At 39.7% G+C, this 23,813-nt stretch overlaps 1 protein-coding gene across 6 annotated transcripts in view; it reads right to left on the bottom strand.

The window, feature by feature from the left end:
• The window catches only part of FERMT2 (fermitin family member 2), a 63,369-nt gene that overhangs the window by 31,471 nt on the left and 8,085 nt on the right, over positions 1-23,813 (bottom strand). For all 6 annotated transcript variants that reach the window (XM_015566515.1, XM_015566516.1, XM_015566519.1 and 3 more), the window contains exon 2: positions 7,899-8,132. In XM_015566515.1, the coding sequence (XP_015422001.1) occupies positions 7,899-8,132 (234 nt within the window). The remainder of the gene's footprint in view (positions 1-7,898; positions 8,133-23,813) is intronic.

Here is a 23,813-nt window from a genome sequence, read left to right as displayed (position 1 = left end):
ATATCCACCAGATTCAACCCGGTATTATAAATTCAGGAAGCTTTTTGTTTGTAGGGAACCTGAAACTTAGATGCACATACTGCTGCAGGGCTGATGAGGCACAATTTGAGTTAGAAGCACCAAACCGAACTACTTGGATTCAAATCTCAGCTCCACTATTTGTTAGCTGCGTGACTTTGGCAAGCTACTCAACCTGTCAGAGTCTCAGTTTCCTCATCTGTAAAATGAGAATAATCGCACCCCTCAGGCAGTTGCTGTGAAAATTAAATGAATCATTCGGATAACAGTCCTTGAACAGGGCAGGCATATAACAAGTATTTTGTAAGTTTTAGGTGTTAATGTTTTTCTCTAACTTTAAAAATTATACAATCATTTACAAATTACAAAAGGCATAAATAATCAAGTCCTTTAAAACATGTTCTTGAAAAATGGAACATGACTATGTAAATTAGTGATCATTTTAATAGATGTAAAAAATTCTGTGATCATAATTTAACCATTCTTCTAACACTTAGTCCATTATAAATAATGGTTATATAAACATCTGTCTATGTACATATTTTCCCACATTTTCTTCCTTTAGGAATTCATTGAAGTAGAATTACTGGATCAAAAGTTATAATAATTTTAAGGCAAAAGTGTACAAAAGATGGGCATGTGTTATTTTTAAAAGCTTGCTTATTTGAAAAACTATGTTTATCTCCTTGTTTTAATTTACATTTCTTTAATTAGTAATGATGTTACACATTTCCTAAAAGGTTTTTAGCCATTTCCTCCCTTTGCTCATTTTTCTACTAGATTTCTATAAATCAAAGTTAACTTGCTGTAAAAATTAACATATGGGCAAACACAACTTTGGACTTTTAAAAAATATATATCCACCTTATCCCAAGTTTTAAAAAGACATCCAAATAAATATATTAACTATGTAGGTTTTTTCTCTGTTGGTTGTCTGAATTCTACCATTAGGAAAACTCTAATACACATTAGGTTTTTGTTTTGTTCTGTATGTTACAGGGTATTTTTCTGGGGAATTTTTTTCTGAAACATCAGAATAAAATTACCAGAAAAACCATCCTAAACAGAGAGGTTACCCAGACAGTAGGTGAACATAATTGCTTTTTTAAAAATATATATTTTTTTATTGATTTCAGAGAGGAAGGGAGAGGAAGAGAGATAGAAACATCAATGATGAGAGTGAATCATTGATTGGCTGCCTCCTGCACACCCCCTACTGGGGATCAAGCCTGCAACCCGGGCATGTGCTCTTGACTGGAACTGAACCCTGGAACCCTTCAGTCCGCAGGCCGACGCTCTCCCGACTGAGCCAAACTGGGCTAACTGCTTTTTAATTATTAATAAATTTGGGTAAGTACATCCTAAGTATTAAACAGTAGAAATCATGTTAAAAATGAATGTTCCTTAAATTCTACCACTTTCTCAGAAGCTTCTAGGTGTATTTCTTTTTTTTTTAAAGTTTAAAAATAGGGCAGCATTTCTTTATGTAACATTACACAATAAAAAATCAAGGATTTTCTTAAATATTATATATTCAAAGTATAAAGAAGTTAACCCATTTACCCTCAAATATAATTTTGGGGGTTTGATGCATCAACACTGATAGTTATGATTATGTAGATTCAGAAACTCATAAATATTTCAGGTACACCTTTTAAGCCATATTTTCTAATTAGTAAAATCAAATCATCATTTCCTGGACTACTTCAAAAAGAAACAAGATTTAACATTCTAAGAGACCTAATGGTTTATGAGTTGCACTCTATTGTGCCCACACTAAATAATTCTCAGTGTACCCACAGTTTTAAATGCCACCACCACCCATGTTGGGAGAATCCCCTGCAGAGGGGTGACAAACGAAACCCCACTCCTAATCCAGTTGTAGTGCCCCCTCATGAAGATGTATGAATGAACTGTCAATGATTGACAGTCATTTGAGAAAGGCCTCTGTGGCAAGAATTCTAGAGATAAGCCCTTAAAATCCCAGTCCCTGGGTATTCAATTATACACTGACTGAGGAACTGCTGGGAAGAGACTTTGCAAATGAAATTAAAGTTATTAATCAACTGATTTCAGGGAGAATATCCTAGCTTGTCTAGGTAAGTCTAATGAAATCACACGAGGCCTTCCAAACAGAAAAGGAAGCAGAGGAGAGACAAGACAGAAGGAAAGGTCAGATTCCACGCATAAGAACTGGACTTGCTGTTGCTGGCTTTGAAGATGGACGAAGGGGGCCACAAGCCCACGAACTCAGGAGGCCTCTAGGAGCAAGAATGACCTCTGGCAGACAAACCAGGGGGAACTTCAGTCCTACAACCACATGGAACCAAATTCTTCCATATAGAATTCTGTCTCAGAACCTTCAGGAACGAACATAGTCCCACTGACATCTTATAAAACTCTAAGTGTAGAATTCGGCTCAGTCTTGCTGTGCCAGAACTTTTAACCTACAGAAATGGTGAGATAATACATTTGTGTTTTTAGGCTGCTAAGTTTATGGAAAATCACAGAGATTCTAACATAAAAGATACCAAATGAAAAGAAAAACAAGTTGAGCAAAAGAATAAAACAAAAAACGCTTAATTACAATTCTCAGAAAGATAAGACAATGACATCTATGAGAGGCATATAGGATGTTATAAAGAACAGCTGGAGCTTTAAAATGAGACCTTGGATATTAACAAGGGGAGAAAGGGTTCTTTCCTGTTTTATTATTTATTTACTATTTTGTTGAAGCTTAATTTATATAAAGTCAACAAATCTGAAATGTATTCATGGGTACCTGGTAAAAAACATCTAGATAAAAATATACACCAATGAAAATTAAAATTTGATATTCACTATAAAAAAATCCAAAATAAGAGATATAAAGTCATGTAAGAGGATCAATCTAAGAACCAAGTCTAAGTACTAGTAACAGAAAGAACAGAGGAAACAAAGGAGGAACTAGGGTACATTACTATGAAATTTCAAAATTGCAGGAAAAAGAAAAGATCCTGTAAGTTTCCAAGGAGAAAAAGCAGCCTACAAAGAAAGGATAAAAATAAAATTTAAGAGCTCTACCAGGACTACCAATAGCTACACCGGATGCTAAAACACAACTGAAAATGACTTCCCAAATCTGAGGGAAAATAATTTTCAACCCAACAATTCTATCCAAGAGCAAAATAAAGACATTTTCAAGTATATCATCTCAAAAATTCACCTCTTCCTTAGTGCGCTAATGGAGGATATAGTCCACCACAAGATAAGACATTTTCCTTGGACAAAGGTGAAGGGAAGTCCTGGGGCTATGACTGTGCACCTTAGCCTAGAAAACACCCACCCCAGATTACTGGAGCAGAATGACAGAGGGCTTCAGAATAACTCTAGGGAAAAAGGCGGGGTGGGGGGTTATTATCGGATAATGTATTTGATCATGAAAATTCTAGAGAATGTAGAGTGTGAAGCATCAACTCCACCTGTGAAGAATGTGAAGCATCAACAAGATACTGGTTGACAACTAAGCAAATGATAAACAAAACCGGCGTAAGACAGGAAAAGGAAAAGTATCTGGAGCTCGGTTTTGAACATGTTCAATTTGAAATTTCTGTAAAAGAAATGGTTTTGTTATTATAAATAATGCTTCACTGAGCAAATGATGGCTTTCAAAAAGGTATATGGCTAGAACCCAGTGTGGCTCAATGGCTGAACTTTAACCCATGCACCAAGAGGCCACCAGTTCAATTCCCAGTCAGGGCACATGCTGGATTGCAGGCTTGACCCCAGTAGGGGACATGCAGGAGGCAGCCAATCAATGTTTCTTTCTCCCTTTCTCTCTCTCTAAAATCAAAAACAAGGTTTATGGCTTGAAAAATATCAAAGATGTAAGTTTCAGATGCACAACTTTATATAATGTCTGTATACTCCATTGTGTATTCACCGCCCAAAGTCTAGTCACCATATATTTGACCACCTTTACCCTCTTTACCCTCCCCTACCCCCTTCGCCTCTAGTAACCACCATTCTGTTGTATCTGTGAGTTTACACAGGCACGTTTTTATGTGTTCAAAAATTTAGAATCAATTGAGTAAATACTTAAGAACACAACTGCTAAATCATATGGTAAGACTACGTTTAGCTTTGTAAGAAACTGCCAACTATCACATAATTTTTCAAAAAACGGTTTTAGAACAACTGGATATCCACGTGCAGAAAAATGAACCTAGATTCAGACCTTCTTCACAAAAATTGACTCAAAAAGTATTACAGCCTAAATGTAAAATGCAAACTATAATACTCCTAGAAGATAACCTGAGAAAAAAATCTAGATCAGCGGTCGCCAATCGATGGTCCATGGACCACTGGTGGTCCGTGAGGTCTGGAAGGCTGGCGACCGCTGATCTAGATGACCTTGGGGTTGGTGATGCCTTTTTAGATACAACAAAAGCATAATTTAAAAAAAGAGTAACTGATAAGCTGGAGTTCATTAAAATTAATTTCTGCTCTCTGAAAGAAACTGTCAAAGGTTATGGAAAGACAAGCCACAGACTGGGAGAATATATATGCATAAGACTTATCTGATAAAGGACTGTTATCCAAAATATATAAAGAACTTTTTTTTTTAAATATATTTTATTGATTTTTTACAGAGAAGAAGGGCGAGGGACAGAGAGTCAGAAACATCGATGAGAGAGAAACATCGATCGGCTGCCTTCTGCACGCCCCGCAGTGGGGATGTGCCCGCAACCAAGGTACATGCCCTTGACCGGAATCGAACCTGGGACCCTTGAGCCCACAGGCCGACGCTCTATCCACTGAGCCAAACCGGTTCGGCTATAAAGAACTTTTAAAATGCAACAATTAGACAATAAACAACCCAATTAAAAAATAGGCCAAAGTCCTTAACAGACACCTCACCAAAGAAGATGTAGATGGCAAAGGAGCCCATTAAAAGATGCTCCACATCACATCATCAGGAAAATGCAAATTAAAACAACGAGAGACCATCCCACATCTATTAGAATGGCCACAAATCAGGACACTGACAACACCAAAAGCTGGTGACATTTAGAGCAACAGAAACTCGCATTCATTGCCGGTGTAAATGCAAAAGGGTACAGCTACTCTGGAAGACAGTTTGGCAAAACACATTCTTACCATCTGATCCAACAATCACATTCCATAGTACTGACCCAAAGGAGTTGAAAATATTATGTCCACACAAAATCCTACACATGCAAAGTTTATAGCAGCTGTATTTACAATTGTATAACTTTTAAACAACCAAGATGTCCTTCTATAGGAGAATGTATAAACTTTGGTACATCCAGACAATAGAATATATATATTTTAAAGCTAGTCATTTCTTTATATATATATATATTTTAGATTTTTAGAGAGAGAGAGAGGAAGGGAGAAGGAGAGAGAAACATGGGATATGAGAGAGAAATATTTGATCAGTGGGCTCCTGCACTCTCCCCCTGGGATAGAGCCCAAAATCCAGGCACGTGCCCTGACCAGGTATCGAAACTCTTGGTACAGAGGACGTTGCTCAACCAACTAAGCCACAGTGGTCAGGGCTGGAATATTTTTTAGTGCTAAAAAGAAATGAGCTATCAAGCCATGAAAAGACATGAATAAAATTTAAATGCATATTACTAAGTGAAAGAAACCAATGTGAAAAAGCTACATACTGTATGATTCCAACTTTAGGACATTTTGGAAAAGGTGAAACTATGGAGAAGTGAAGAAATTAGTGGTTGTCAAGGGCTGGGGAAGGAAGGGAAGAATAGAACACAAGATTTTGAGGGCAGTGCAACTACTCTGTATGATACAGTAATGATGGATACATGTCATTATACATTTATCCAAACCCACAGACTGTACAACCCCAAGGAAATCTAATGTAAGCCACTGATTCTGGATAATAATGATGTGTCAATGTAGGCTTCTCTGTTGCAACAAATGTACTTCTCTGGTGGAGAATGTTGACAGGGGAATAGGGGGTAAATGGAAACTCTGTACTTTCTCCTCAATTTTGCTGTGAACCTAAAGCTACTCTAAAAATCAAGTTTATATCATTTGTCTATTTTTAAAAAATTAATAAACAGGTAATTTAAAATAGAAGAAACTTAGATTAGATGGCCAATAAAGATACAAAAACATACTTAACTTTATAAACTAAAATGAAATTGTGTATTTTTTTCACTCAGAGAAGCAAATACTAAAAACTGACAACATTCAAATGTTAGTCATGATTTGGAACAAGGGGTTTTCATACATTGTGGGTTGGAATGTAAACAGGTAGAACCTCTTGGGAGAGCAATTTGACAGTCTTCTGAAATGAATTATGTGTACACTTAAAACAATTCTACTTTTTACTTGAACATGCAAGAGAAATTCCTGCACACATGTTCAAAACAGTGTTAAGAAAATACCCACACAGCAATGGAAGTAACTAACATATATTATTTCGGGGTATATATTTACACATAGATGTAAATACGTGTGTGTGTGTGTGTGTGTGTTTATGTAGTTTTAAAAGTGCTGAGAGGATACACATTACATTTATGATAGTAGTTGCTTTTGAAGGGAAATTAAGAGAATGTAACTCAAAACTTTACCTATATTATTTTGACATAAGAGTTTGGCAAAATGGCCCTCGCTGGTTTGGCTCAGTGGATAGAGTGTTGGCCTGCAGATTGAAAGGTCCCAGGCTGGATTCTGGTCAAGGGCACATGCCCGGGTTGTGGGCTTGGTCCCCAGTACGGGGCGTGTAGGAGGCAGCCGATCAATGGTTCTCTGTCATCATTGATGTTTCTATCTCTCTCTCCCTCTCCCTTCCTCTCTGAAATCAATTAAAAAAAAAGTTTGGCAAAATGATATAAACTATTAATTCTAGATAAGTAATTCTAGAAGTAGGTAAGTGTTACACAATGACCTGTACTTTTCTGTTATTTTAATTTTTCTTAAAAATTTCATTAACATAAAAACCATTATAATTTCAGAGTCATTAGATCAAAATAGTAATGTCAACCTACCTGTATCTCTCCCTAAGCCAGCGATTTTCAACCTTTTTCATCTCACAGCACCCATAAACTAATTACTAAAACTTTGCAGCACACCAAGAAAATATGGGTATAATTTTGAGTAATTCACACCAGGCAGCTATGGTTGTTTTGTTGTTGTCATTTTTTTATTTGACAATTAAGGGAAAAGAAGTCAGTGCCCCTGACTAAACAGTTAGGTATTGTACGTTTTAAAAATTCTTGTGGCCCACTGTTTGAAAATTGCTACTTTAATCTATAGCACAATAGTTACAAACTAGTGATAAAGATGACAGTTCACATTTTCACTGATGGCTGGATTCTTTTAGTCACATGACAGAACTGGGTCAGCCAAAATTAATCCACATCTCATGTCAGAAAGCATAAATAGAATTACTACAAGAGTATTCAAATTGTAGGCTGGTTAAGGAAGACAACACTCATAGCCATTTCCTTCGGAGCTTTGTCAGGCCCTTAATGCGGAAGTGACATAATCTGCCTGAATCGCTAAAATCAAATAGCGACTTACGTGAAGGAAACACTGCGAAAGCTACATCCCTCTGAAAATACCGGTTTCCTTCCCTGTCCTCTTCTCTTTCCCATAAAAATACGTCATCAGAATGTATTACATAATAAATATCTGATATACTTCTAGAAAGGAAAGAATCTACACATTTCTTTATCTTAAATATAAAAACTTTAAAGAATAAAGTAAAACTTTCATAAATATACATACATAGAGAGCTCACCCCAGCTCCTGCTCCTTGAGATAAGCTAAGTGTCAGTCATCAGTCATATCATACATGCATCACACAACTCATACTTTCATGGAAGAATGTATCGAATACTTACTGAAAGTCTTACAGATGTCAGAAACAGCTTTGAAGACTCTATCAGAAAAATTCACTTTCACTTTCACATACTTCATGTTGGGAAGTTGCAGTCGGAGCAGTTTGTGCTGGGGAGTGAACTGGAGCTTAGCATCCGCCTGAATGCCATACTTATCCAAGGTCCAATGTGTCTTAAGAAGCCAAGTTCTCTTCTTTTCCCACCAGAGAGCATGGTCAGACCAATCTTTTTTTACATCTATATAAAAAAAAAAAGTACAAACAAAATACTTAAAAAATCACCAAGATTACCTTGAGAGAAATTTAAAAGCAGAAAACTAAATAATTGGGTATTTAATACAAACAATTAAATACTAAGTTCCTGTTATGGGATAGGTACAAAAGAAATACTACCAGCTGAAAAACACAAGCTCTGCCCAGGAAAGCCAGGTAGCCGAGGCAGAAGACCCTGGGCCACTAATAATGCCTAAGTGAGGTACAACAGGGGACTCCTGGGTGACAGAGTCAATACTCCCTCATCATTCAGGGAACAGAGAGAACCCTGGGGCAGGAATCTAAAGAATAAATAATCAAGTGGAGTTGGTGGGTTCTGAGCCTAGCCTTGAAGAATGGACAATATTCTGATGATAAAGTAGGTGAGAAGGCTGAAGTAGTGAAGCTGCAGCAGTGTGTTGAGGTGGGTAAGGAGCGGTGAAAAGTAAGATAGGGAACCAGAGTGAGCCAACACCAACAGCCTAGGGGAAGAAGAGCATGGGGGGAAAAACCACCCACAAGTAACAGGACAATCGAAGAGAAAGAGAAAAAACAAACAAAAACCTACATGATGTCCCAAATATATTCCAAGAAAAGTAATCTATAAAGTCATGCTAACTTTTCCTCCAATGTATTTTGGTACAAGTGTAACAGAAAATGTTAGTATTTGTTAAACTATTTAACAGCCCTATGCAATTAAATAAAACCAAATAAAGAATATAATTTACGTAAGATTTGGCTACCCCAAATAAGGCAACTGTTAACAGTAAACCAGCAAAATACACATAAAATCTAAATGCAACTCCAACTAGTTTTTTTTTTCTTTCTTAACTGATTTTTAGAGCAAGGGGAAGGGGGGAGGGGGGAGAGAAAGATGGATGAGAGCAAAACACGAATTGGCTGTGTCCTGCACATGTACCAAACAGGAATGAAACTTATGACCTAGTGGTGCACCAGCTGATGCCCAAATCAACTGAGCCACATGTGGCCAGGGCCAGCTAGTTTTTAAAGGAGCAATAAAAGTGAAAACTTTTGGACATGTTAAACTATGAACCAAAAACAGAGAAAATGATACTTAAAAAAACACACACACACAAGAAAACCCAGTCAAACAAAGCCTTCCAGGGGAAGGAAAAAAAAAAACACCCTGGAAAATAACATACTTGCATATGAAAAACGAAAACCTACACTTCCTGGGTTGGGGGTTGCTCTCAGGACCATTAAATTCCCGGTACTTCCTGGCTGCCATGCAAGGGACTGACCACCCACACTCAGGCAGAGCCAACTCAGAGACCTCAGGACCTGTCCACCACAGCAGTCAGTGAACTGTGGCGGGGGCGGAGCCTCAACAGCATTTGTACAAGCTTGAAAGAAATGCTTATTCAAACAGACAAAAATGTGCTGTTTTACAATGGTATCGGGACAGAAGGCAATTCTGTAAAGACATACTAAACTGCAGTCTCAAATGTGGCCCAGCAGTACGGTGCTGAAACACAGAGACGAAGACACGGCATCAACAATGTGGAGTGTTAAAAGGAATTTTAACAGTAGGTCAAGAATTGGACTTTTCAAGTCAAAACTATGTAGGGATGGGTTTTGGATGGCCCACCAGCTAAGAACCTTTTTTTAGACTCTGATATGATTTGAGGATGACTTGGGCTCCCAGATCCAATTCCCCGGTGGGGGGAGAAAGGTGTTCCTACACAAGCAAACGATTCACAGACACCAGAAGGGTTTTCAAGAATTCGACTCAATTCTGAGGCTATCTACCAGGAGACAGCATCAGGTTCCACGGGTTAAGAGTTCAATCCTACCAGACTTGCCCCACCACACATACTTCAGGAGCTGGATGCAAGCCCAGATTATGTACTTCTGACTGACTGGCTGCAGAAGAGAGGTACCAGCAACCTCCTCCAACTCAAAATGCTAATTAAGTCCAGGTTGTCACCTGTTCTTCTGAACGACTGACTATAAACCAGAAGTTCCCATGACCCTCTCCCTTGGGTTTGATTAATTTCTTAGAATGGCTTACAGTACTCAGTGAAAACACATTACTTACTAGATCACTGGCTCACTGTGTAACTAGGAACAGCTAGATGGAAAGATGCATAGGGCAAGGAATGTGGGAAGGGGCGCAGAGCTCCCATACCATCTCCAGGCTGCCACTCTCCCTGCAGCTCCACGTGTTCACCAAACCAGAAGCTTTCCCAACCCCATGCTTGTGGATTTTTATGGAGGCTTCATTATGTAGTCACAATTGATTAAAATCGTTGCCCACTGGCGCCTGATTCAACCTCCAGCCCCTCTAACCTCCAGGAATCAAACTGATCTCCTGGCCAGCGAGGCTCAATGGTTGAGCATCAACCTATGAACCAGAGGTCACAGTTTGATTCCTGGTCGGGCACATGCCAGCGATGCAGGCTCGAAATTTCCTAAGTTATATAATTATATAAATATCTAATCATTATGCTGTATACCTAAAACTAATATAATATTGTATGTCAACTATAATTGGGAAAAAGAAAGAAAAAAAATTCCAATCCTCTGATTATATGGTTGGGTCTCCTGGCAACCAGTCCCCATCCTTAGGTGCTTTCCAAAAGTCAATTAATTAACAAAACAAAACACACCTCCCAACACTTGGGAAATTCCAAGAGCCCCAGGAGCTGAGAGCCAGCAATTATGGAAGACCAAATGGATATGAGAAATATATTTTGGCCATCTAAATGATGAAGTATATATTTCTTATACATCACAATGTCACAGGGGGTAAAAAGATAACATTGTTCATATAATTTTTATATAAAATTCAAATGTCCGTGTTCACAGTTGTATGGAACACGGGCACACTCATGTGTTTCACAGCATCTACAACTGTTCCGCACTACAGCAGCAGGTCAGAGTAATTGTGACAGAGACCTTAGTACCCACAAAGCCCCAAATATTCACTTTCTGGAGTTTTACAGAAAAACTCTGTGGGGCCCCTGATGTAATAAAATCTCGACTTTCCATCAATTAAGCTTCAAACTCTGACCTGAGAAACAGATACTTCCCCCGATGCCATCTTCCCTTTAAAGTCCAACCATCCTGGTGTTTTCACACCAACGGAGCAGCTAGTAGCTGCATACAGCAAGAATAATGAGACAAGAACGGGCATACGATCCAAAGATGTACTAGACACGCTATGAGTAGTGTACCCACAGACGGAAAGAGGGTCTCTCCCTGACTGGCAGCACTGGCAAGATCAGTCTTTTTTTACCCCAGAAAGTAGTGGATAAATAACAATATAGGAAAGAAAAATCACACCAAACAAAAGCAGAAACAGGACACCAGAAAAGATCGGAAGTGTCAATGGTGTACATGCCAAGAGACCAAAACGGGGAAAATCAGGCATTTACAGTCCTGGAAGATGGAATAGTTAGACTGTGACAGATGTTCCAATAGTAGAATTTTCAGTAGCATTCCTCGAAGATTCAAAATGCCAGCAACCTACACAGCATTTATTATAGGGCGATGACCACTACAGAATAACAACAGTGTCTATAAAATACTCATTAATTCAACAGCTATCTACTGAACAGGTACCAGAGAGTGCCAGAGAATGATGAGAACAAGCTCCATCATCTCTGAGGAACGCCGAGGGGGCTAGGGTAGAGGAGGGAAAGAACAGAGGAGATGGCGTCAGAGCAAGGTCGGAGTCGTTTAGATTTTATTACGAGGGCAAGAGAAGCCACTAGAGTGGTGGTTTTCAGCCTATTTTGCATAAGCATTATCTGAGCAACTTTTCAAATATATGAATGCCTGGACCCAGCCCAAACTACTTTGGTTTTAAGGAAGGGAATGATTTACGTTTCATCAGCACTGATAATTTTGAAGAACTGCCGGGGCAGGGGTGTGCATGAGTGGAAATGAAACCGTGTGAAAAGTTAAGGTGGGAGTGGAAATGATGAAAGTTTGAATTACCATGCTTGAGCAGTAAGGAAATAGAACTAGGAAGAGACAACTTTTCCTGAGCATTTTGTTACAGTGGGGAGAATAATGATGGTGGAGGGGCAGGCAGGGGGTGGCAAGACCAAGCAGTATTTTTAATTTTCTTTTTAAGAAGGGAAAGCTAGATTACTTAAACAGACTGGGATGATCCTGTTAAGCTTAAACATATTTACAATTATTATTATTCTTTAATTTGACTAACCCTTAGCTGAGGGTCAGTGTGTCACAATGTCACCTCAAAACTTTTTAGAGACTTGACTGGGCTCTCTTAAATATGCAAGACAATGTTTTCACACCTTCTAGAAAATTCTTTCTTTGGTGCTAGCTTTGTATTATCCTATATATCTTATTTTGAAGCTAATAGTATCTCCACATCAAGTCCCACAAATGGCTCCACTCAGGATATCACAAGAATATATCTTTTCTACTCAGAGGTAGCAAAAACAAGTTTAAACTGACCAAAATCCTGAGAAAAATGATATTATACCAACTGAGAACTATTCACCTAAGTGCACAACAAAAATACTTAACTGCACAAATTGTGTGTGTGTAAAGCAATATATGTCAGTGCAATAGCCGTTGAAAGTACTTAGGGCTACTAATGAGTTAAACAATAGTTTATTTTTCTTGTGTGGTATTGGGATTTATAAAGGAATAATTATTGACATCCCTGAATTTGCATACTCTAAAACGTTGAAATTACTTTTCATACATGTTAACCATTTGTACACCATAAGCGTCTATAGACACAAGCAGTGGACCTTTTTTCATTAAATTCAAAATATCGTGGCAGTTAACTGGTTAAAACTCCCCTCCCCATCACAATGTGGGTCCCGAACCATATTCAAAATAAACAAACATTTCTGCGTTTTCGGGATGGCAGCTTTGGTTTCAAACATAACATTAAACAACTGAATGGGAGACACAGACACACACACACACACACAACATCAGCCAGACACTTGCCATGGTAGGAGTTAGCAAACATCACCAAGGTAGGCTTGTTTCCATCAGCGTTATGAAAGCATTCAAGGGTAGATCATGCTCAGCAACATATTCTAATAGTCAATTTTTCCAATATTATGATTTTCAGTTAGCTCCAGGTACCATGTAACTTTCCTTTATTTGGCATATTGTGATTTTAAATTATTGTTTCTAGATTTTTCAGAAGCAACCTACCATAACTACAAACATTTTCAGGAAGAAAAACTGAAGGGAAAAATGTTGTACTGTTATGAAGTTCTTGTTTATTTTCCTTTGTGAGGGGAGGAAAAAATGGGATTTCATTATTTATTTATAAATTCAGCCTGTTTAGTAATTTCAGAAGTCAAGAATTACTTAGATTATGGTGTAACAGAGAAGACAAATGTCTTCTATAATAACTTTTGGTAAAACATGCTAATTTTTCAAAAACATTTTGCCAGGATTCTGGAAATAATTATTCCTGTGTTCCTCCCCTACTTAATAGGGCCAATCATGCTGTGCTCTCTTCCACATAAAATAGTATCTGACAGGCACTCAAATTCATATAATTAAAATTGCAAATGGCTAAACATTAACTGAATTAATAAAAATCTCCTCCCTCAACTGTGATAAAATGCTCCTCAAATTCAAGAAGTGGTTGTATATTTATTCCACAAAGACATTGTTTGTGTTTTAAGGAACAGAAGGCATAGGATTCATCGTCGGGGGCTGAGCACACAAATATTGGTTGTATACTGGTTACTACAGAATAGCTTTTGGTGTCAAAGTGTTCATCTGCTCCACGAGTCACAATAGAAAACAACTATTTCAAAATTTTTCCTGCTATAGAGAAAATATTATATGCCCCTCTTTATACAATGGCAGCTAGCTTGCACTACAGAAAACAGGAGCAGGACAAAAGGAGATACAACAGCAATTTTCAGCCGGTGTGCAGCAGCACACTGGTGTGCTGCAAGAATTTTTTAAACATGCAATACCTGACTGTTTAGTCAAGGGCACTAACCTCTTTTCCCTTAGATTGTCAAATAAAAATGACAACAGGCACACAACAATTGAGCCATCCGGTGTGAATGAATCAAAAGTATACGCTGGGATTTTTTGGTCAGACCAGCAATATATATATATATATTATTTTTTTGGTGTGCTGCAGAATTTTAGTAATTAGTATATGTGTGCCATGAGATGAAAAGGTTGAAAATCACTGAGATACACAATTTTTAAAAAAATGTATTTGTATTGATTTCAGAGAGAAAGGGAGAGGGAGAGAGATAGAAACATTAATGAGAATCATTAATCAGCTGCCTCCTCCACGCCCCCAGTGATCGGGCCCACAACCTGGACATGAGACCTTGACTGGGAATCAAACTATGACCTCCTGCTTCATAGGTCAATGTTCAACCACTGAGCTACACCAGCTGGGCTGAAATACACTACTGATAACACCATATTTAACCTTTTCCTACTAGAGCTACAGCAATTACTACTTGATATAGCCTTCTAAAATGCAACTTTTTGCTCTTATTTAAACAAAAACTTTTGTTTAAAAAGTCAAGAAACTGATAAATAGAAAATTAACAAAATAACTTGTTTTTCTTAAGTACCCACATTTTTTTTTGTGTGCCCTTGACCAGAATCGAACCTGGGACCTTTCAGTCCACAGGCCGATGCTCTATCCACTGAGCCAAGCCGGTGAGGGCAGTACCCACATTTTAAAAGTAAGTAACTCATTAGTAACAGTTTGGAATGAAGAGAAGACAAGATACTAATTTTAGTGGCTGCTAGTTCTAGTGGCATATTTAATTAAGAATTTTAACCAAGAAGGAAATGTAAAATTTTTTGTATTCTCTTAACGTCCACAGACCAGAAGCAACGCTTATATTATGTTAGATAATCTTTGGTAAGCAAACATTTCACTTTAAATCTTAAGTATGGAAAAAAGCTTTCTGGGCACATGTCTTATTTTTGGTCAATAGACACTTTTTAACTTTGCTAACATTGTTGACACTTCCTGCTGTTTCCCTTTGTTTACAATCCTCTTGAACCACAAATTAGGTAATATAACTATTACCATATTCAAGAGTCCTTTGCCCGTCTTTACTGATGGTAAAGAGCACGCCAATCCTGGAGCATGAGTAACAAAACTAAGCAGGCTGGTCTGAGACGACTGCCAACTGAGTCATGCAAGCTGACCAGACCATACATCATGGGCCAGTGTCCTCCTAACTGCCCAAATAAGACTTTCAAACTCCACCGCACGCCCCCCACACACACACACACCATTTACTCTACCACCTAGTCACTCACCTACCAAACTTAGAAGATTTTTTCTCCTTCGTTTCACAACCAGGCAGATTGAAACAATTACTATAAATTTATAGTCAACAGGGTCCAAGACATCAGTGGGCAACCCCACTCCGTTCCTCTATCCACCACTGTACGTGAAACTTCACAACCCTCCTCTAACTCCTGAGGATCCTCCTTCTCAGTAGACAACCATGGATTCTACCTCAGAGGATACAGGCGCCATCAGACCGGAACTATTTCACCTACATGCCAACCAGGTCTACAAACCTCCTTCCACTGGTACGCGTGGGTCACCTGCCTTCGTGTTATGATGAAGGAAGCCTCTCTCTTCCTACTTATCTGAAGGCTTCCTGCCACCTGCTCTGCTGCCTTCCCGCCTTCTAGGAACCATGCACTTCTCTCCTTACACTGGCTCCCTAGCTACCTCAACCATTCCCATGGCTTTAAATGGCATGTTGCCCTCATCACCTTTTCTCCAGCCCCACCTTCTGCTTAGAGCACCAGCTTGTACAACCTCCTGTCTATCCCACATCTCCCTCTGGATGTCTCACAGGCCTCTCAAACTTAGTATCTCCAAACTAAACCCAATTTTCTCCTATCCCTACGGTTACAAAATAGCACTCAACAACCCATTTGCTCCAGTGAGAAATCTAGAAGTAATGGATTCTATTTATCAGCAAGCCCTTCCAGTTCCACTTCCAATAATCTCCACTGCACCACCCTATTTCAAGCCATCATCTCTTCCAATGACCACAGCAGCGGTCTCCTAACGGGGCTCCTTGATCCCACCCAGTCCTTTCCACACAATAGCCAAGATCTATTCAACACTTGCTTGTCATTCCCCGGCTGAAAGTCCTTCCACAGCTTCCAGCAGAACTTAGAATAAAATCCAAATGCCTATTCATCGTCTACAAAGCCCCAGACAATAGCCCGTCTACTCCTCCAAACTTACCCTGTGCTACTCCTTCTCTGCTTCAGCCACACTTGCCCCCTTCATATTCCAAGAACTAAGAAGCAAGCTCTGTCCTGCCTCCATAGCTTTGAACATGCTATTCCACTTCGGAATGTCTAATTTTCTCTCATCTCTCAAATTTCAGTTTAAATTCCATGTTCTCAGAGAAGCCTTCCTCTTAAACACCCTAGCAATGAGCCTTCATATGTCCCTCATTATTCTCTATTTCGGTACACTGTGATATCACTTACTCAAATTTGTATTCATTTTGTTAGTTCATAGGAGGGGGAGGTGTCTTCTGTACTAGATTATAAATTCTGAGAAGATACGGACAGTGTCTATTTCTATCACCCTTATACAGGACAGGGCAAATGTAGGTTTACAGTTGTATGTGTGGAAAATATAACAATTGATAAATAATACAAGAATAAACTCTGTGTTTTGCCCCACCCTATAATTCTAGCACCTAGCTAGCCCAGTGCCTGGCACACAACAGTTGATAAATGAATGAATCCTCATACTGCAAATGTTAAAAGTGTTCCATTACTCTAAGGAAACATTAATCCCAACAAGGAAATTATTCTTAAACCATCAAGAAATAGATAAGATTTGTTAATTGTATGTTTAAAAATCCATTTTATCTTAACTTCAGAATTAAAACACGCTTCCATGTAACTAGACATGTGGCAGAGATTCCCCTAGACATGGGGAATCACACTGAACTGACTGCCTCTGCTTTCTCCTTTCTAAAAAGGATGGATTCCTATTGTGCAAAATGATTATGTTCCAAACATTCCTTTGTTAGAATCTTAGAATTCTGATTCACCACAGAGAAACATTATGAACAGTAGGTTCCAAATCAGACTGTTACCCAATCTAAAATCACCCGGAGTACCACCAGCAGTATCACACTACACTGATCACAGGCGTCTGCGGCTGGTGCTTGGTGAGAACTACTAGCAGTGGCACCGGCAGCGTGTGGACTGGAGGGGAAGAGAGCAGATGCTGCTGGAAAACTGAGAGAGACGAGGACTTCTGCTATCGTAAGGCAACCGGCTACTTGCCGTCCTCCTTCCACAAACGCCAAGAATTAACCGGCCTCCTTCCTCTTCCCCAGGGGCACGCTGTTGTCTCAGGCCAAGGTTTCTTTCCTTTGCCGAGCTACTGACAACAGCAAAGTTTCAGTTTCTGTCTCCCTCTTCAATTCCTGAAACAAATCTTCTAATGTTTCTAATGAGATATTATTGGCAATAATGTGTAACAAGTAAAATGAATGCTTAAATGTTTTAAAAATTAACTCTATAATGGTATCCCTCATATTTCCTTAAATACAGAGGACTTTAAATAATAATTTCACCACAGAATCACAATCTTTTTTCTTAAAAAAACTCCTTATCCTCCAGCCTTTTGGTCTCTCTCTCCCCAAATGCCTTTTAATTTCCGCTTTGAGAAAGCTGAGGACCCTTCCTTTTAGGACATGCCTTCTTGTTCCTTCTTTTAGTGAAAGTTTTTTTTGGAAAGAGGAGGCAAAGTGAATAAAATTTTTTGCTCTTCAGGTACATAATCAGTAAGTGAATGAATGAACATTTTCCATGTACTTACCGTACGCCAGGCATAAAGCTAGCCCTGGGAATATAATACTAGTAAACAAGAATTCCCATCCTAGAGGTGCTTATAGTCCAAGTGAGGGACACAATTAGTCAAATGAGCTAAATAGATAAATGCCACAGAGGCCACCAACTTTAAATGTGAAAGATTAGACTCTGAAGAAGAGGTGACGTTTTACCTGGATCTTGAGAGAGAGGGGGGAGTTCCAACATGTGCTAAGAGTAACTGTCCTATAGAAAATGCTGGCTCTCAGTGAGAGTGCTGTCTAGGGGGATCATGATGGGACTGTGGACAATGCATCAGAAGCAACAAGGGCCTGGCAGCAAGACCAGCACTGCAATATTCTGCAAGCTGGACCTGACCTAAGGCACAACCTGAAGAGAAGCCAAACACGAGAGCCCAGGCTAGGAGAGAACCACAGGTTGTAATAATGATCATTAGAGATGAGAGAGGACAGCTGGAAAGTGAAGAGGAAAGCTAGAAAATTCCCAGGGCTTGAGTAACAGCACTAAAACATTTATTAATGATTTAATATATACCAGCAGCACTTAACACATTCTCACAAAAATAAATATTTAGGGGTAAGAAAGAAGACAGACCATCCATCTACAGGGAAGTAAAGAGATGATTATTTTTTTAATATATTTTATTGATTTTTTTACAGAGAGGAAGGGAGAGGGATAGTTAGAAACATCGATGAGAAAAAAACATCTACCAGCTACCTCCAGCACACCCCCTACTAGGGATGTGCCCGCAACCAAGGTACATGCCCTTGACCGGAATCGAACTTGGGACCCTTCAGTCTGCACGCAGGCTGATGCTCTATCCACAGAGCCAAACTGGTTAGGGCGGTAAAGAGATTATTAAAGTGGAAATACCAGGTCTCATCGAGAAGCGATGAGCAATGAGAAATGAGGTGTCACATGGGGACTGCATTTACTGCCTTCCCTCAGTATCTTTCCCACCTCAGAGATAAGTGACCTGCACTAGTAAGAGGACTACTGTGAGGTAGATTTCAAGCAATGTTGAAGGCACAGGTCTGCAGCAGAATAAAATTCTGGGGCGAGTTCAGCAAACTTTTAAGGCTTCAATGACTAACTAGAGCAGATGGATTGACCAAGTAGGCAAAACCTTTAGAAAATAAACTTCTGAATTTGGCCCAATGGTTGAGCAATGACCCATGAACCAGGAGATCACATGCCTGCCTGGAGTTGCGGGCTCCATCCCCAGTGTGGGGCATGCAGGAGGCAGCTGATCAATGATTCTCTCATCATTAATGTTTCTATCTCTCTCTCCCTCTTCCTCTCTGAAATCAATAACAATATATTTTTTTAAAAGAAACAAAACTTCTGATAAAAAGTTGGCAAATGGATATTCCTGTGACATAGCTAACACTGAAAATCAAGGAATTCACTCCTCAAAACAAAATCATCTTTTCAAGTTACTTACAAATCCCAAATAATGTCTACCAATTTCAACTTAATATCTGATACAGAATATACTAACTCAAAGTAGCTGAGAAGTGTTATCAGATCACAAAAACCATGCACACAATTACAGAATGCGCACAAATAGGAAGTCTGCTGATTATTCATTTCCAGAGGGTGGGTAACTTCCCATCCAATCCTGAAGGCTTACTACTCATTTGGCTCAACTTGGCTTAGTTCCTAGAAGACTGGACTCAGAGTCCATACAATGTCAACATCTAACATTCTGAGAGGAACATGGGGACTGAATTCATCAGCTAATATTTGACTCATAGAAGTGCTAATAGGATTTGTCTTTTATAGGTGATCAAAGGCACAAGCTATTCAATAGTCTAAAAAAGATTATCACTTTAAACATTTTATTGCTTTTGATAATTTAAATTTATCTCAGAAAGTACTAACAAATCCTAATACAGGACTGGAGTGTAGACTGCTGGAAAAAACATCTCTTGGAATCCAAGAGGTTTATATTTTCTGTTATTGACTTACTAGGGGCCCAGTGCACGAATTCGTGCACTTTGAAAGGAACTGTGGGCCGCAAGGCTGCAGTGGGCACAGGGGCAGGTCTCGGCCCATCCTCCGCACCCCTGCCCAGCCCTTCCCACTGTGGCCCCAGTACCCAGTCTGCTAGCAGCCCCGCGCCACCACTCCCATGCACTGATGGTGCCGGGCCCTGCTCACACTCGCTGATGGCACGGATCAATAGGGGCTGGAGCCAGCAGCGGGTACAAGTGGAGTCAGCGCCAGCAGTGGGTGTGAGCGGCGGCTCCAGCACTGGCAGTAGGTGCAAGTGGGGCCATCGCCAGCAGCAGGTGCAAGCGGCGGCTGCTGTCCCCGATTGCCCCTCAGGAGCAGGGGGAGGTAGAGAAGCCCTCAGGGACGATCAGGGCCGGCAGCTGCTCACACCCACTGACGGCGCCAAGTGATCGGGGATGGCGCCGGGCACTGGCAGCGGGTACAAGTGGCAGCTCTGGCACCAGCAGCGGGTACAAGTGGGGCCAGCGCCAGCAGCAGGTGTGAGCACCGGGCAGGACCGTGGCATGTGGGAGCAAAGAATTTTCAGTAACCACGAGAGGCTTGCCTCGATGACAGCGACTGCTGCCCCACCTGGGTCTGGCACCCCCGCTCACCTGCTCCACCATCCCCCTGTGACCGACGCCCACCCTGTTCTGTGCTCTGCCACCTGCTGCCAACCATGTTCTGCTCGTGCCCCCTGATGGTCAGTGCTCCGCCGTTCAGTGTATTTGCATATTAGGGCTTTATATATAATGATATGTGCCCAAGGAACTTCAAATTTGTAAAAATCTGATGTCTCTTTCTGTTTAAAATCTTTTAACAGTATCTCACAGTTCTTATTATAACACAGTCTTTTGTTGTTGTTAATCCTCACCCGAGGATATTTTTTCCAATGATTCTTTTTTTTAGAGTAGAAGGGAGTGAGCAGGGGAGGGAGGGAGAGACAGAAAAATGGATGTGAAAGAGACACATCGACTGGTTGCCTCCCATAAGCATCCCGACCTGCAATCCAGGTACATGCCCTTGAATCGAACCTGAGACCGCTCAGTCCCCAGGCCGATGCTCTACCCAGGGGTGGGCAAACTTTTTGATTCGAGGGCCACAATGGGTTCTTAAACTGGACCGGAGGGCCGGAACAAAAGCATGGATGGAGTGTTTGTGTGAACTAATATAAATTCAAAGTAAACATCATTACATAAAAGGGTACGGTCTTTTTTTTTTTTTTTTAGTTTTATTCATTTCAAATGGGCCGTAGTTTGCCCAGTGCTGCTCTAACCACTGAGCCCAACAGCCAGGGTGTAACACAATCTTTTAAACCTGGTTAACAAAGCACTTTAAGTACCTGCTTATTTCTTAAGCCTGTCAACCACTGGTTCCCCAGTAAGGCTCCTCCATTAGACTTCTTTCAGTTCTTCAAATGGCCACCCTCCTTTGGTCCACCTCTCTTTTTGGGACTTCTCATCTCCCAACCTACTGTTTTTTCCACCCCATTTCCCCACACTTAACGTCCTTTGCCACCCTTCTAATTCCTACTCCACTTTCAGCTCTGTTTAAAAGTAATTTCTTCTAGAAATTTTCCCCTCCACCCTATGTCAAGTTGCTGGGTACATACTCCATTTCAATTTTAATAATACTCATCACATTATAGTATTGAATTATTTAAAAACTGTCTTGCCCCTAAGACTTCAAGTTGAGTGAGGCTAAGGAATGAGTTAATTTTGTTCACATTTTCTCTTCTATCCCTAGTACAGTGCCTAGCATTTGGTAGGTTCTCATTTAAAATATTAAGTGGGTGAGTGAAGGAATAATAGAAGACAATTTCCCCACTGAGCTATATGTTTCTTCTCTATTATCTTACCTTCCACTTCTCTAAGCTAGTTTCCAATACACCATAAGCACAGCAATCCTCAAGCTGGAGTACCTTTCTTCCTCACTTTTCACCCTGCCGCTCCTTCAGATGAGGCCAGTCATTGATCGTGCTTCTAAAGCTCCATCACCTTCCTGTACCACTTACTTGGCACTTCACGGCCAGACCATCAATTCAAACCAATCTTTTCATTTCGGTATTAGAAAACCACTGACATTGTGAGTGAGGACTGTTTCCCATTACCTAATGTAATGCTTGGCCCTCCACAAATGTCGGCTTTGCTGCTACTGCTGAGAGGTCAAATCTTGTCCCCATAGAAGTCTCATGCTATATACCTCCATAACCTATCAAAAATAGTGTATAGAACTATCTTTATGCAGGAACATGTACACATGAATGTGCCATCTCATGCTAAAGCCCCTCTTTCCTGGTCTAACTTATTTAAGGCATTTACTCCCCAAACTTGTATGATATTTAAGAATGAGATATCCCAGAGGTCCATTAGGATCTCAATAAAATAACAATTACTGTAACTGGTACTTAATATATACATTCATTTAATCCTCACAGCAACCCTATGAGGTAAATATATTATTCCCATTTCACTTCTAAGGAAACTAAGTCACAGTCATAGCTTGGCACAAGGTCACAAAGTTTATAGGTAGTGTAGTCAGTGTTCAAATCCACAAGAAAACTCTATCATTAGCCACAGAAGTCATCAACACCTCGCACAAAACTTTTGAAATTGGTATAGCAACTATCTGCCTTTTTCCAAGTTATTTTTAATTTTCAAAAAGTTATGAAATTCTTAAATCTGAATTTAAGAAACTCCATTAAGGAAAATGAAGCGGGAAGGCACTTATCCAATAGATATCATCTAATAATGCTGGCACTTTCTTGGGGTGGTGAAACACAATACAATATACAGATGATGTATTATAGAACTGTGCACCTGAAACCTGTAATTTTATTGAACAATGTCACCCTCAATAAATTCAATAAAAAAGGAAAAAATGTTGAGGGGGAAAAAAATGCTGGCACTTTACTGGTGTTTTATTCATAACGCTGAGTGCTCCATTAAGAAAAAAGATATCAAAAGCATCATTACACTGATGCCCTGAAATTACAATTGATCTTTAAAATACCTGATGTAATTTTTAGCTGCAGCATAATATAAAAATAGCATAGATAAGCCTGACTGTAGTGGCTCAGTTGGTTGAGCATTTTCCTGTACACCGAAGGGTTGCTGGTTCTATTCCTAGTTGGCGTACCTGGGTTTTAGGTTTGCTCCCCAGTTGGGGAGCATATGGAAGGCAACAGATGAATGTTTCTCTCTCAACAGATGGATGTTTCTCACGTAGATGTCTCTCTCTCTCCTCCCTCTCTTCCTCCCTCCCTCCCTCCTGCTAAGCATGTCTTGGGTGAGGAATGAATGAATGAATGAATGAATAAGATAGTTAAATACTATGTGAGAAAAGACTGACTAAAGATTTGAAGACAGATGTCACCTCCTCTCAGCTAGAGGTTATTAGCTCCCAACCTTGAAAACTGTGTAAGAGTCTCCCAAGAATACACTGAAGCTGGCTGGCCCTTCTACAAGTAAATAATCAAATCTGAAAACTGAATCATAAAAGAAAAGGAAATCCAAATATAAACCTCACATTTTAATCACTTACTGCTTTTCTTCTCAGACACACTAATTCACTGAGAAGCAGAACTGAAATGGAAAGTACCAGAAGATTCAATGTTCAAAGCATTTTGCCAATATAACATTCTCAATGAAGTAACGTAGACCAGGATTTGTATAATGACCTTTTTCTCCACAATGGTATTGCTTCAGGATGGTATCTTCTACTTCAGATAGTTGCCATACTTGAAATAACAATTTTAGAGAACTCTAATACATTACCAAGTATTATTTATCATGAATTTGACATGCTTGCTGTACAGATAAGGAAA

The sequence above is a fragment of the Myotis davidii genome, unplaced genomic scaffold (assembly GCF_000327345.1).
Source record: "Myotis davidii unplaced genomic scaffold, ASM32734v1 scaffold281, whole genome shotgun sequence".
In the NCBI taxonomy this organism is placed as follows: Eukaryota; Metazoa; Chordata; class Mammalia; order Chiroptera; family Vespertilionidae; genus Myotis; species Myotis davidii.
This window is presented reverse-complemented; position numbering and strand designations above follow the sequence as displayed.